At 41.9% G+C, this 15573-nt stretch overlaps 1 protein-coding gene across 12 annotated transcripts in view; it reads right to left on the reverse strand.

Annotated features, from left to right (window-relative positions):
• The window catches only part of PRRC2C (proline rich coiled-coil 2C), a 139634-nt gene that overhangs the window by 94760 nt on the left and 29301 nt on the right, over window positions 1–15573 (reverse strand). For 11 of the 12 annotated variants that reach the window (XM_050962957.1, XM_050962959.1, XM_050962949.1 and 8 more), the window contains exons 2-5: window positions 10525–10692; window positions 8926–9103; window positions 7768–7877; window positions 2840–2977 (exon numbers count right to left, since the gene is read on the reverse strand). In XM_050962957.1, coding sequence (XP_050818914.1) covers window positions 2840–2977; window positions 7768–7877; window positions 8926–9103; window positions 10525–10639 — 541 coding nt within the window. In that variant the 5' untranslated portion in view covers window positions 10640–10692. The remainder of the gene's footprint in view (window positions 1–2839; window positions 2978–7767; window positions 7878–8925; window positions 9104–10524; window positions 10693–15573) is intronic. The other variant, XM_050962951.1, reaches the window with a different exon arrangement.

The following is a 15573-nucleotide window of genomic DNA, read 5'->3' on the forward strand; positions in this document are numbered from 1 at the left end:
CACAGCTCAAAAGCCATGGAACGCAGAATGCTGTATGTAGAGTTTCTTCAGTTTTCTAGGCAGAATCCAAGTATCTAGAAGCTCCTAGACAGATTCCACCATCTGTTATACAAAGGAGTAGACAGGAAGCTCTAGCTATAAGAGCTGTCCTCAAAGGAGCATGGAGATCTAGCAAAAAATCCATGACGACTATGCAGTTGAAATTGAGACTGGAACATTAGACAAGCAAGGCAAATTTTCCTACTTTCTCCCACTCCTTGCTGGTTTATTCTTCACCTGCAAACCAGCTTAGATTCAGATCAAATACACTGCTTCAGTCAGAGGTACCAGTGGTGGGTGTATAGAAGACAGGCAGGAAAATGGAGATGTGAATGCTAAGGGAAGGGGGAGAATGGTTTAAAGGAGCCATGGAAGCCCAAATCCCTTTTTCTGACTACTACCTGCCTCAGGTCTTGTTTACGCTACATTTAGGTCAATCTAATCTGCTTTACACCGATCTAATTATATCAGTGTACACCCTACAGCCTTGTCCCTCCAATTTAAGTGCCCTACTACACCAACATAATGGCTCCACCTCCATGAGAAGCATAGGGCTTATGCTGGTGTAGTTAGAACGATGCATTCTGTGTAGACACTGCATTCCTTACACCAGCTGTGAGGCTATGCTTAAGCTGTGAAATTGACAATAAAGTCTAACTCCCCAGCCAGGCTGCTGCTAGGTCTCCGCTCCAAGCTGGCCTGCTACCCAGGCTCCTGGCTTGGGGTGCCGGCTGGACTCCCCCTGGGAGTTCGGCTGCATCAAGGCTTCTGACACCCTGCTTGCAGGCCAGCTTCACTGAGGCTCCCTGCTGGGAGTATGCCTGTTGACGGACTCAGGGCGTGCATCTAGCCACCAGAGGTGAGAAGCCCGGGTGGGAGGGGGAGCTGGCCCTGGCTCTTCAGTCAGTGGAAGCACTCTGGTGAGGGACGCACACCACTAACAGGAGGAGCGTAGTGTGGCCATCAGCCACCACAATAATTACTGCGGTGGCTGTAAGACCACCTAACACAGGTCAACTTAAGACTGTAGTGTAGACAAGGCACTGCCATCTGCACAGGTTGCAGCTACAGTAAAGAAAATACTTCCCATGATCATTTGATTGGGACAAGGATGATAAATTTTAGGTGGAGAAGAAATAGTCATTTTGTTTTCCTATAAGGAACAGTATTGCTGGAATCAAAAGTGTGGTTCCCGACTCCCAGGCCCCAGCGGCTACACAGCTCTCTTATCTCAGAAGTAGTGTGTGAAACCAACCACCTGTAGGTGCTATGTGGCCTTGATTTGCTCTGGCCACATCTAGCTCTCGGCAGCTGAAAGAGGTTCAGCTTGTTAAAGTCTTAGAGTGTCTCAAACTTTCAAAGTACGGCCCAAATCTTATCAGAAAGTATCTTGTAGACCAACTCTCCTCTCATTCACAGTTCTGCATACCACACTTCCTCCCATTTGTGCTTATGTAACCAGCCACCTTTGGCAACTCCACGAACTGCTCATATGGTGAATAATATTAGCAAAGTATTTTTATTTGTCATGACATTTAGCAACTAGAAATAAGAAGGTGCCAGCACCATTTGAATGTGACTAGCAAGTACTTTTTGGACCATGAGTGGAGAGTTGACCACAGTTTGGGAACCTGTGAAGGGAACCATAGCCTAGGAATAAGGGAAATATTAATGTCTCTTATTTCTATATATAGACATTGTGCTGGAACAGAAGTGAAAGTGTGAAAATTTCCCCAGAGTAACCTCTCAGTAAAAGGTAAACACTGATACTGAAATAAGACAAACAAGGTTGTAGATTCAAAGAAAAGGAAAATGAGTAAACACAAAAGCTGACAATATACTGAGGCAGACAGGTATGAAAAGGTAATCTGGAAGAATATGCTTATACAAATCTGCAAGTGTATGTAATGTACAACTTAGGACCGTTCACGTTTGTCAATTTTCTGTTGAGTGTTTGAACTTCTAAATGACAACATTCCATTATTTCATAGTCACACCAGAAATCCCTAGTAAAACTCTATACCGAATTGTGGTGGGGCAGTTGCCCCACACCAGGAGGAAGGGTTAAGGCAGCCTTGGAGAAGCTGCGCAGAACCCCACCAATCAGGAAAGGGTTCACTGGAAGAGCCAATCAAGAGAAGGCTTGCTGGAGCAGCCCATATATAAAAGGCTGCTCAGTAGAGCAAAGGCAGTCTCTTCCTGGAGGGCAAGGACTGTCTGCTGAGGAGCATGCAGTGATGGGCAGGGTACCGGAGCAATAGGGGAGCTCTTAGCTGACCATGGCCAGACTGAGGCCCTGAAGCAAGGGCAGGGAAGGTGCCAGGACTACAGGGAAAGTGGCCCAGGGAAAGTAGGCAGTGGGAATAGGAGGAGGGCAGTAAGTGGTTGCCAGCTATAGGGTCCTTGGGCCAGGACCCAGAGTAGCGGGCAGGCCTGGGTCCCTGCCCCCCTTTACACCTACTTGCCAATGAGGAAAGTGGCCTAAATCCAGACTGCAGTTTGCCCCTGAAGCCAGGGCTAGACTAGAGACTGCAGTTGGCTACTGAGGCAAGTGGAAGGACTGAGAACTGCCTGCCCCCAGAAAGGAGGAAGACTGAGGGCTGTGTCCCGAAGAGGATACTGCGGTCCGGGAGCAACCCAGGTCCAGATGGTGGAGACAGTGGAAGAAGTGGAAGTAACAGCGAATGACACCCTGCTAGTAAAAGGCACCCTTCCCAGCACAACCAACAGGAGTCAGTCTCGCACCGCTACACAAATGAAAATTTGGCATGCATCTTCACAAGACTTAAGGTATACCTACTTTGTGGCCGTAAACTGGGTCCAGGTCCATAGGGTTCTTCAGGTGCATCTTTCTCTTTTCCTGACTTTTCCTGATCCCCAGCTGCCTGCAGACTGGGAAACTCTTGCTGAAAATAACTGTTTACTGGGACACTTGGACCTAGATAATTACAACAAAACAGTGTTACAAGTTCCAGTAAATATAGTTTAGAAAACAGGACCCTATAACTTGCCAACTATAAAGTTTTACTTTAAAAAGCTATACTATTTTTCAAATAAAACAAAGCTGTGTATTTCATCCAAGTTTAAAACAATGTGAAATTCCATATTCACTACTGAATACCAAGAGTAGTTAAATCCACTGAGCCAATTTACTTTCTTGTTGTACATATTGTTAGATGGATCAAGATAAGAGGACACAAAATGTGCTAGAATAGCAATAATGTATCATTTGAACTACCTAAAATTATTAACTGGTACGTCATATGGGGACAGCATGGATAAGCAATTTCTCAATACCATGAATGCCAGCTTCTTGAATTAGCTACTTCTGGAGTACGCAAACACTACTTTTGGCTTAGTTTAAGGTAGCATGTTAATAACTCAACCACAGGTTGTTTCTTAAACAGTGATCACAATAAACTTTAAAGCTTCAGATCCTCTTGGAAGAACTCTACCAAAAATTAGTATGGTAACACTAAACCTTCAGAAGGGCAATTTTAAGGATGTTAGGTACTTTCCAACTAGCTTCGTCAAGAAAATAGTTCAGTAAAATTGAGGAGGGAGGCTAGCTTAAAATTAACTGCAAAAGGGGGGAAAAGTGTTTGTGCCATTGTTTGCTTTTTTATGATATGTAAAGAAGCCATAGTTTTTACTTAAAACAAAAATTTAAAATTAAAATAATCTTTCTTGGTTATTTATAAGATGATATGAACTGCAGATTAGGAGGACTGTAACATTCCAAATGCCAAGGAAATGAAGTTTGATTGAGAACGGAAGTGATTTTTAGTCAAACTGTTTAAACCTTTTTCTTTATCAAAACTGCCAACTCAGACTATTCTATAACTAGTTAGGACAGATCTTTGAATGTTTCCAAATCTCCAACCCTCCAGCTGAAGGTAAAGAAAGCTTGCAATCATTCTGTGGTCCTCCAAGGAGCCCTTTTTTGTTCTGATGGGAAGATAAGACTATATTCTTGAAGTTGTAAGGTAACAATCAGAGGGGTAGCCGTGTTAGTCTGGATCTGTAAAAGCAACAGAGTCCTGTGGCACCTTATAGACTAACAGACGTATTGGAACATGAACCTTCGTGGGTGAATACCCACTTTGTCTCATGCATCCGACGAAGTGGGTATTCATCCACGAAGGCTCATGTTCCAATACGTCTGTTAGTCTATAAGGTGCCACAGGACTCTTTGCTGCTTTTAAGGTAAGAATGAAGCACAAACCAAAGTTCTGAAAAGAATCTTTCATGCCTTCTTTATACAAAGAAGAAAAGAGGGCAAACACCCAACATTTTCCCTCATGACTAACCGTCTGGGGATCTTGAAAGCTCTGGTATAACCAATCCTCGCTTTGCCAAGATGAATATAAAACTTAAAAAAAATCATCATGGGGATCAGCAGATTGGGGTCTCCAGAAGTCCTGCTACTACCGAGAAGACATTTCCTACTGCTAACAGCAAGTGGCAGGCAGTAGAAGTCACTTCATACAGCTGCTCCTATGAGGCAAAAGCAACTTTTCCAGGATGTCTTACAATAAGCAGGATTGGTGGTGGGGGGAATGTTCATGCATCTTCACAATATTGCCTGATGTGTGACCATAAAGTCTGAATCAAGTGATTCTGTCTGCAAAGTAACAGTTTCCTTAGTGATAAACTTGACAATCTAAGCAAGCGGAGTCAACCTGAAATAACCACTGTCAGCTAGTGAACATTTCAGCTGTTAGAGACTTTAAAGATGGTGTTGAGACAACTACATTTTTCTTTATCTCCTACACAACAAGATCTAAAGATATACTGCAACTGGCCAGGCACTGCACAAAGCTTCTGAGCTCTAGAAGTCTTTCCTTCTTAATTTTTCACATTATACGCATAAAACATAGCGAGAGACAAGAATAGAGCTGCGGAGAGGGACTTTAAAGAACACTTATCAACAGATAAGAAAAAATCCTATTATATCATGAAGGATCAGTCAGCTGAATTTTATTCTCCCCAAGAGACAGCTAGAAATGCACAAGTTCCATCAACCAAGAACAGGCCGGAAATATAAGTTTTTATAACTTGTATGGCAGGTTCATCTGCAATCTCAAACGGAAGGATGCTGGAATCAATCCAAGACAAAAAGTATAATTTCCCAATTCCCCAAAATATCAACTTCCTGTCCAAACACCATATCGTGACTAGATGCATGAGATGAGACAACCATCTGGTTTAGTTCTCAAGACAGCCATAAAATCATTAACTAAATTCAAACAGACATCATCTGTATGCATCTCAAAGTCACCAAGCATAGTCTAATTCCTGTGACACCTCAAAGAAGAAGGTTTTACTGCCGAAGGGTGATGTGTACCCCAGTATGAGTCAGATCTTATCCCACTCACAGGACACTCACGCAAGACAAATTACAGTAACTCCTTGTTTAACGTTGTATTTATGTTCCTGAAAAATATGACTAAGCAAAACCATGTTAAGCGAATCCAGTTTCCCCATAAGAATTAATGTGTGTGGGTGGGGGGAGCTAGGTCCAAGGACTTTTTTTCACCAGACAAAAGACACTCCCTCTCTCGCTATTATATGTTTGTGTGTGTGGGTGGGTGTACACTATATGTTTTAAACAATTTAATACTATACACAGCAATGATGATTGTGAAGCTTGGTTGAGATGGTGAAGTCAGAGGGTGTAATATTTCCCAGGGAATGCCTCACTGACTAAATGATGAACTAGCACTCGGCTGAGCCCTCAAGGTTTAACACGTTGTTAATGTAGCCTCACACTCTACAAGGCAGCACAAATGGAGGGAGGGGAGACATGCACATTGCCCCTTTAAGTACACTGACCCCACTCTAAGTACATTGCCTTTTTAAGTAGATCAGCAAGTTGAGACAGCTGCTGCTGTCAGAAAGCTCCCTCCTTCCTGAGCCCTGTCATGTTGTCCCTCCCCCCATGGAGATGGCGTAAGCAGGGGGCAGGAGCAGGGGGACACCCTGTCATTAGCACCCCTTCCCCCTCACACTTCCCTTGCACAGCAAGCAGGAGGTTCCTGGGAGCCCTTCCAAGACAGAGGATAGGAGCAGCACATAGCAGTGAGGGGAGGGACAGCTGAACTGCAGGCAACTGATAGCCTGCTGGGTAGCTGCAGCACAAGGAACTTAGGGGAGCAGGGAGCTGATAGGGAGGCTGCCGGTCCACCCTGGTTCCAAGCCCCCACCAGCTAGCTCCAGTGGGCTACTTTTTCTGCAAGCAGTGGACAAAGCAGGCGGCTGCCAAACAACATAATAAGGGAGCATTGCACGGATCACTTGCTGGAAGATTATCTGCACCCTGAAGTCTTTAAACCATGATTTGAGGACTTCAGTGGCTCAGACACAGATTTGATACAGGAGTGGGTGGGTGAGATTCTGTGGCTTACATTGTGCAGGAGGTCAGACTAGATGATCATAATGTCCCTTCTGGCCTTGAAGTCTATGATTCTATGAATTTTAAATGAGCATGTTCTCTAATTGATCAGCAATGTAACAAAAAAATGTTAACCGGGATGACTAAGTGAGGCGTTACTGTATCAGATCTAGTTTTGGAGTGAGAGATTGCCTATATTCAAGGATGGATGCATATTAAACTTTAGGAAGGGCAGTCGGATGCCAACAATCTGGAACTGCCAACGTGATCCTAATATTTGCCCCACAACACGGCATCCAAAGACCTTATGCACAAGCATATATTAAAACATGCAAAAACTAGGTCTATGCCTACAATAACAGAGGCTCAGAAGTTATTTCCATTGATCTTTCAGAGTAAGTTCACACTATGAGGATGTTTTGGACAAAGACAGATCACCACAATGCTGCGACCAAATCTGTTTTTCAGTCAGAAGAAGCTTACAAGCAGATGTCTCAAAATTAAGCCAATAAAAGGGACCATGACTTATTTTCTGTGCTGTAAACAAAATTGCTTCCTGATTCATTGTGTGCACTTCTTGTCTGATAAAAGTGTGTTATTTCTCTGGTCAATTATTGATAGTAAAAGGTCAAACTTTTATCCTAGAATAGTAATGAAAATGCTGAAGAACTTAAGATTCACATTCATGGACACAATCTACCATTTCTTTCATATTGTAAGAAAAAAACACCACTATTAATTCTTTCCCAGGAAAATTACTTGAGTCAATACTCTCTGGCTTTAAAAAATACTGCAAGAGCTATACAGCAAAAAGTGGAAAAAACATTTTGTAGCAGATATGCTGTTTGAACTGCAGTTGCTAAACTTCATGGTTCCAGATTTTTGGTTTATGCTAAACATATGCATGATTAGCTTGACCACTGGGTGTTTACTGTTCCCCCTCCCATGCCAGAGAAGAGCTACACACATCCCTGCCACAGGCTGAGGATTTCTTTATTTTCTTTCCCGTCTTAACCTTGCCATATTCAAGGACTTGCACCCCAGCCATCATCTTCCCCAGGAACATCAGCAAAGGAGAGCTGTACAATTCCCTGTGTAGCCAATCAATAACACTACTGCTAAGTTGGCTTCAGGGATTCACTTGAGTGACAAGGCACTCCCTCACCTTAGAGACCAGGAAGTTGTTTCCACAACACTCCCAGCCCCTGCTGTCCCAGGAAACAAGAGACAGGACCAAAAGAATATTGTGCCCAGAACTCCCACAAAGCAGTGCCAAGCACAAATACTAGACCACTGGGCCAGCCTGGGTTTCCTCCACTTTAAACTTCACTTACCATCGCCTTGCCCACCTGGCTTGGTACTGGCCCATGATTTGGCAACAGGAGCTACTTCTGGAGGAGCGGGAACTACAGGTTTTGGCTGTGTCTGCGGCACTTCTGGTTGTCTGAAATGGATGGAGGAGAGATTTGTTCTCAGAACAGAATGAGCAATTTTGTCAGAAGTATTAACTTATTCTGCTCACTTGTGCCTGTGATAATTATGGCACTGGAAGAAATAGGAACTGAAGTCCTAATCTGCAACACAAATGAACACCCAGTATGAAAAGAAGTTTACTTATTGTCATGCTATGGCCTAAAATCCTGATATGGAAGCAACATTCTGGAGATGAACAGTAATTTACTCTACAAGTCTTCTCTTCTGAGCAAATTGTAAGACATAAAACTGAATTATGTTTACCCAATATCTGCTACTGTTTAGCCATGTATCAAAATACTTAAGCTGACATCACTCCAAGGTAAATGTAAGTACTTTATTAATCACTGCCTCTCATCGCTTTAAGCAATGAGAGAAGTAATACCGGAATAATGAAGATCTATGGTCAGTAAATTATGTGAGATTTGATGTCATGTAAGAAACAGCTGCAAATATGAGATTTTAATACTATATTTGCAGTATTTTGGTGCACAGGAAGATAGCAATTAAACTAGATAGGATACAAAATTACATCTAAAATGAAGCAGAATTTTGCTTAATTTTTGTTTGTTTTTTTTAAAAGATGACTGAAAACATGTTGGTTTTAACCTATGAATCCCTAAATGATTTGAGACCTGGTGAGCACTTAAAGGAAATACTACTAGAGGAGAGGTAGTTAGCAGTTATAATATAGATATAAAAACAGCCATAATAGTTAAATTTGTGAACAGCACTGAAAGGGAAAAGTTATAGCTCTTCATTTGGAATATATGTAGGCATACTGTCTCCAGTGTAAGAATAATTAAATTCATTTCAACCAGCCTCATGTGGTGAAAGCCTCCCTGTCAACAAATATGGCATTATTTCCTCTATGATAATATCCCAACATTTTAGGCTTACTGTAACACAGCCACTAACTTCCTATTTTTCCTCTGGCCTTCATTAAGGTGTTTGCAGTATGATAGGACTTTCACAAGTTATACTGAATGAAATCAGTAAGTTGTTCTGTTGTAGCTTACTTTTCTTCCTCATGCTGTTCTTGTTTAGAAGCCCATCCTGTGCCATCTTTAGGCACAATGATTACATTAGGATCATTGCCTTTGTTCTCTGCTTTGAGACTAGGGAGGTTAGCAGGGGGAGGCATCCTCCGTGAAATGGCAACTTTTCCAAGACTCTGTAATCCATGGCGCGTGGCAACTGTATGCCAAAAAAGAAGAAAACATTATTTTCACTTTTTTCCTTAAAATTCACAATGTTCATGTAAAGCTACATATTTAGTAGAAGAAAAAATTGTTTTACCACAATATTAAAACAAGATTAAAAAGCAAGTCCCTCGAAATCTACATATCACTGTCAAGCAGGAGTTATACATTCCTTGCTTAGAAGAGTTCTGATATAGTTTTCATAGTTTTGAAGCTAATTTATTCCGATGTCCTCAGGATCAAACTGAAAATGGATTATATGAGCCCCAAATTTATAGGAATTTTTCAAAACTTAAAAACCGGCAAAGATCCTTTTGCAGGACTTCAGAAAGAACACATAGATGGGTTGCCCAACCCGGTGTGGAATGAAAGGGATATCACTAAGAGAAATTGTAACAGACCAAAACAATGAAAGTGACCGTATACTATTCAAAGGTACAAAAACTGAAAAAAATCTTATAACATCTTCCAAATTATAGTAATCTCAGAGGTTACTTGGAACACATTAATTGCAACATTATTAGATAAAATTTTCAAAGTTAATTATGTCTATTTAAACATACTTAAAAAAGGGTCTTCAAAGATTGTTATATTTTTAAGTTACTGTTTTAACAGTCAACATTCCTTCTAACATTTGCCTGGTTCAATTCAGACCTAAAATTCAAGGCTCTCAGGGAATTTCAGTGTCATATTAGGGAAACAGTATGATGAACTTTACTGTTAATGAAAGAGTAATTACACAGGTTTAATCTGGCATATTGCAGACAGACACTCTACAAGCTCTGTAGCTCTGCCAGAGCACCTGAAATGGAACGTACCCATTCCTTGTCTCACTAGTTAAAAAGGCGAAACAGATCTTTTTCCACCAATGGGGATTAAGAACCAATTAATCAAAATCCAGCAAAAAACAGGAGATCAAAGATATCTGCTTTAGGAACTAGATCAACTAAGTCCAATTCAACAAAAAAGGTTGCTTGTGTTGTATGTGGAGATTAGTAATACCCTTAAGCAAAAGGCTCACAATACTGAACAAAGGTGAATATACTATCATCATAGCATTTTCTTCCTCTTAGCTGTCTCCATTTTATTACACTGCTACAAAGACTGCAAGTAGGCAACAGTAAAATGCAATCAGATTTTTACAAAGTATTATTTATACCCCAAGGCTACAACTCCACTTACTATAGGAATGGAAGGAGTGCTCTGACTCCTGAAATTGAAGAACTATGGTACAAGTAACCATAAGTAATATTACAATTAAAGCCTTTGCCATCATACTTTCCATCTAGCAGCTTTCTATAACATACAATTTGACATTTTGTTGCATTTAGATCACATACTCCACATGACCAAATATAAATTGTACTTACTAGCAGAGTTACAGAACATAAAAATAAGTCAACTCAATTTACTCACCTGTGGTTTTCTGTGTTTCCAATGACTTTCCCTTGTAAGTATTAAACAGACTGAGTGTTGCATATTTTGTTTTTCCATCCTTTGCTTTTGTGCTCTGGCTTGACTTTTCCGACATTTCGATGGAAACTCATCGAGTCTGGTACCTTCTGCTCACCCTTCAAAACCAATCTTAGCATAAAAGAAAGGAAGAGTCAATTTCAAACCAAATCCTATATTAAAACTTAAAATAAAAAGTTCATAAATACTCAAGTTAATTGAGAACATATTGGAAGTTACTGATATTTCACCTAGAACACTCAGGGTACAGTCATTTTAGAAGGCATTAAATTAATAAACTCAACAATTTTTGTAATACTAAAGCAACTATTTTAAAGGATTTCAGATTTAGCAATTTGAAGCTTTTAATTACCTAAGTTATAAAGGGGCAACTTCTGATCAATACAAAATCCTATGGAAAATGTAAGTCAAAAGTGATCAAGTGATGAAATGGTTATTCCTGCTGAGTTGGATTCTCTGCTCTCAGTATTTTTGCCCAATACCAGATAATGGAAGAAGAGCTGCTCCTGGTACTTCTGCCCAAACACAGAGGATGAAGAGAGAGTGCTTTTTTGGAACATGAAACGCATTCCCACTGGCATGTTTGTTGAACACACACATCCTCCCCACACACTGCCTCCACAGAGAACATGTTGGGTTTTTTTTTTGTTTGTTTTAATTTGGGCATGCACACCTTTGGAAAGGATGATTTTCCACTGGAAGAGGAGTTTCTCAGGAATTTTGAATGGACTGCACTGCTTATAAAAAGGGCAAATGCCCCAAAAACATTTCTACAGTGTTTCACCCCTCATCAACCATGTTTAGTGACTTCACCCACTCCAGCAGTCAGTAGTGTTGCTATCCCCAACTCTGCTGTGCAATACATTGGAAATATTTGGAGGTTCAGAAAAACAGCTCCAGCTGATAGCCAGCTTCCTCCCAGTTAGGATCCATCATGGAGACAGCAACAAATCAGTTTCTGAACCAGTGTTTACAGTCTGTTCCCTATCAAAACCTGGGTCATAACTGAACTTGCTTGCAGGCTTTGTGTTAAGGGAAGGAAAACTCCTTCAGTGGAGCTCCACACAGGGAAACATTCGTCCCAAAGGCTTCAGGAAAAGCATTAGTACACTAATACCAATTTTTCCCTGCCCCTGCACCTCCTCCCTTGCAGAGATTAGTAATTCTTGTCAAAGTATGTTTGTTCTATTCTGGATGTACAGCTAACTGGCTACAATCCAGACAGCAGAGGGAGGGAGAAGCTTGCTGTGGATGCGTTTGTGTATGGATCAAGACTCTGGTTCTCAAAGCCACAGGTACCTCCATCAAGTACACATCCTTCAGATCAAAGCAACTTAAGTGGGCAAGGCTAATCAGCAAGCTTTATCTTCACTTCCAACCTCTTTCAACAGTCCTAAACAAGGTTGTTTTCAGGGGGCAGGAACCTGGATGATATGTGGAACCACAGAAGTAGTTATGGTAGCTGGCTGTGTCTCCTATACTCAGGAGAAGTTCTTCACATCAGGGTCCTTTCTCACTTAAAATTTTTTGTCAACCTCTGCCCCTCAAGTCACCAACATCCACCTTCCTCCCAGAAAGGAAAAGAAAAGGAGATACAAGAGAGATGGCAGTACCCCCAGCTCAGTCTTGAAATGCTGAATTAGAATGATTTACGCCCACAACATAACAAGCAGCTACTATTTCACTGGTCCCCTTCTACCAGCTGCTATGGGGGCCTACTAGCTTAGTCTGTCTTCTTTTTGCCACATGATGGGTTTGAGCTACAAGTGCTGTGGTCTAGAAGTTCATACCAGTTATGCTATTCCTTCTTCAGGGCTATCTGGAAGTAAAGATCAGGACTGATAACTAAAAGTATTATCCCAAATACAGCATACTGTGAAGATCTTGCAACAGAGCCACTGGTGTTTAGTGAGTTTTAACGTATAATGCGTCCCTAAGCGGCAGTGTTCCTGCTAGATGTGGTTGCCTATGTTCCACATCAGTGAACGTACAATTAAGTGAAACACTTTTATACAGATAATTTCATCTTAGTGAAACTGGAAATATGGCATGTGCATGACCAAGCTGTGATGTAAGATATGCTGTTATCCACCTATCCATTTTTCAACACTCAGGGAAAGTTTACTTTATATTTGCATGCTAATTAACATACCACTGCCGGGGAGGCTAGCCCCCAGCCCTCCCCCCTGCTGTTCCCCCTCCACCAGAGCCTCAGCTTACTGCGCCACCAGCACAATGCTCTGACTGGCAGAGTGGTGAGCTCCTGGGGCAGTGCAGTTGCAGAGCCTGGCCTGAACCAGTGCTCTGTGCTGCGCAGTGCGTGTCATGGTGCAGTCATGCCGCCAGTCACTGGTACTCCAGGCAGTGTGGTCAGGGAGCAGGGTAGGGGGGTTGCATAGAGGACAGAGGAGTTTGGGGGGGGGGGGGTCTGGGAGAAATGGTGGTTGGATGGGACAGGGGTTCCGGGAGGGCACTCAGGAAGGAGAGGGGGTGTTGGATAGGGCAGTGGGGGGCAGTTAGGGGTGGGGGGAAGTTAGGTGCAGAGGGCCTGGGGGCAGTCAGGGAGAAGGGGTGGTTGGATGGGGCAGGGTTCTTGGGGGGAGGCGGCAGCAGTCAGGAAGGAGGTGGGGTTGGATGGGGCAGCGGGGGGAAGTTAGGGGCAGAGGGCTCTGAGGGCAGTCAGGGGACAGGGACTGGAGGGGGTCGATGGGGCAGGAGTCCAGGGGGCTGTCAGGGAACAGGGGTGGTTGGATGGGGCAGGAGTCCCGAGGGGCAGTCAGAGGCAAGAAGCAGGAGGGATGGATAGGGGGAGGAGCTGGGTCAGGCCTGCCTGTTTGGGGAGGCACAGCCTCTCCTAACCAGCCCACCATACAATTTCTGAAACCCAATGCAGCAGTCAGGCCAAAAAGTTTGCCATCCCCTGCCCTACACCCAGCTGCCATAACTTGTATAAATAACAAATTTAACTCTTCAAATAGCCTTTTAGCAGAAATTAAAAAGCAGGTAAAAGTCTATCGCACAGATCATAGGCCCTCAGAGGTTACCTGGCCCTTATCTTCCTATCCTCTTACAACGTGCCACAGGCAATGTTAGCAGTAACACTTTTTTCTATGCACTTCTCTCTAACCTTATCCAGTGTAAATTCTCTCTTTTCCTCCAATGTATTTTATCTGTTTTATACAGCATTTTCTGCTCACCTTGCCCTGATGGCTCCTTCTGGGTTCTTTTCCTGCTCACCAGAAGGCTACATGTTGCTCAGAGTGGTTGCAGACACCACTTCACAGCAGAGCCAACTAAGTGAAGCCTGGCACAATCTGATGGATGATCCTATAGCCATGTAAATGGCAGTTATTCTTGCAGAAAAGGAAGCAACATTTCAAAGGCTTAAGAATCATCTCTACTCTCAAGGACAACAGAACACTAGCACTACTGGAAGGCATCTACATGTACGTCTCACACTATTCCTTAGTTATGCACTTAACTCTAGCAATAATGTACTGTGCTCAGTGTACTCAAGTACTAATCTATCCTAAGAGTCTAATTAAAAACTAATTTCCTCTTTACCAAGGTTCTCTTCATTGAGAGCTTTTTCCATGACAAAGTTCAACTTTCAAACCACTATTTTAGCTGCAGCACTGCTCAAAAATATGAGGATTTTTTTTAAATTATAATTTGTATTATGAAACAAGCAGACAAAAAGGGGGAGTGAGAGGATGAGGTAATGAAATTAACAGAGTTTAGCAGAAAAATAAGTCTCACATCACCAACTGCCTAACCAATACCAGAAGTAACTTGTAGGCATCACAGCAGAGAACGGATTTAAAATAATGCAAAGTTTTTGCTCAGACTCTCCAAATTTTTTTCCCTTTGGGCAGAAACCAAGCATGGAAAACTTTAATCTATAAAGTGAAAGTTACAGAAAGTTTTGGGTTAGTGAAAACAGTGAATTACAACAGCAACAGTTAGACAACTAACAGCAATTCTTGCTAGAATGACTGTTAAAGCTTTATGGGAATGCATAAAAACTCTGCATTTAAGTTGTCTTTATACTGATTTTGTTAACTTGCCATAGATGATTGCTCTATGCTGCCATATGTTTATTTTTACACTATGTATTTTGCCATGTTTGGTTATATTTAAATTCAACTAAAAACTGCATGAAGATGGTGATTAAAGTGATTAAATTCACATTCCTCAGTAAACTGGTCCATGGGAAACTTTTTGAATTAGGTCAGTCAATACGTTTTCATATTTAACTTAGTATAGGCATGCAACTGAGTGCAAAAGAATATGGACTTCTAAGATAAAAATTATGACCAAGCCCTAAACCTCTGCTCTTATTTATGCATGAAATCATCTATGCTCCATAGTGCCATACATTGGATGTGTTAAAGTACATATAAACATATGATCAGCTGAGGTTTTTAGATTCATTCGGCACACCAACTTCTTCAAAATTAGTCCTTGCTAACATTTGTACTTTTAATCAATTAAATAACTAGCTGGCTTAATATCTGATCTCTATTAGTTAACTTAATATTTACTATTAAATGGGCATCCATTAAAAGAAAACTATGCCAATCTGTTATTAGACATCTGAATAGCAATATCAAACAAATCAGTTAATTAAAGGATATGAGATGGCTGCATGCTCTTAGGAAAGCAGAAGCATGCAATTTTAAGGGTACGTCTACACTACGGGATAATTCCAATTTTACATAAACTGGTTTCATAAAACAGATTGTATAAAGTCGAGTGCACGCGGCCACACTAAGCACATTAATTCGGCGGTGTGTGTCCATGGTCCGAGGCTAGCGTCGATTTCCGGAGCGTTGCACTGTGGGTAGCTATTCCGTAGCTATCCCATAGTTCCCGTAGTCTCCCCCGCCCCTTAGAACTCTGGGTTGAGAGCCCAGTGGCTGATGGGGCAAAAATCATTGTCGCGGGTGGTTCTGGGTAAATGTCGTCAGTCATTCCTTCCTCCGGGAAAGC

This window comes from Gopherus flavomarginatus, chromosome 7 (genome assembly GCF_025201925.1).
Source record: "Gopherus flavomarginatus isolate rGopFla2 chromosome 7, rGopFla2.mat.asm, whole genome shotgun sequence".
NCBI classification, from domain to species: domain Eukaryota; kingdom Metazoa; phylum Chordata; order Testudines; family Testudinidae; genus Gopherus; species Gopherus flavomarginatus.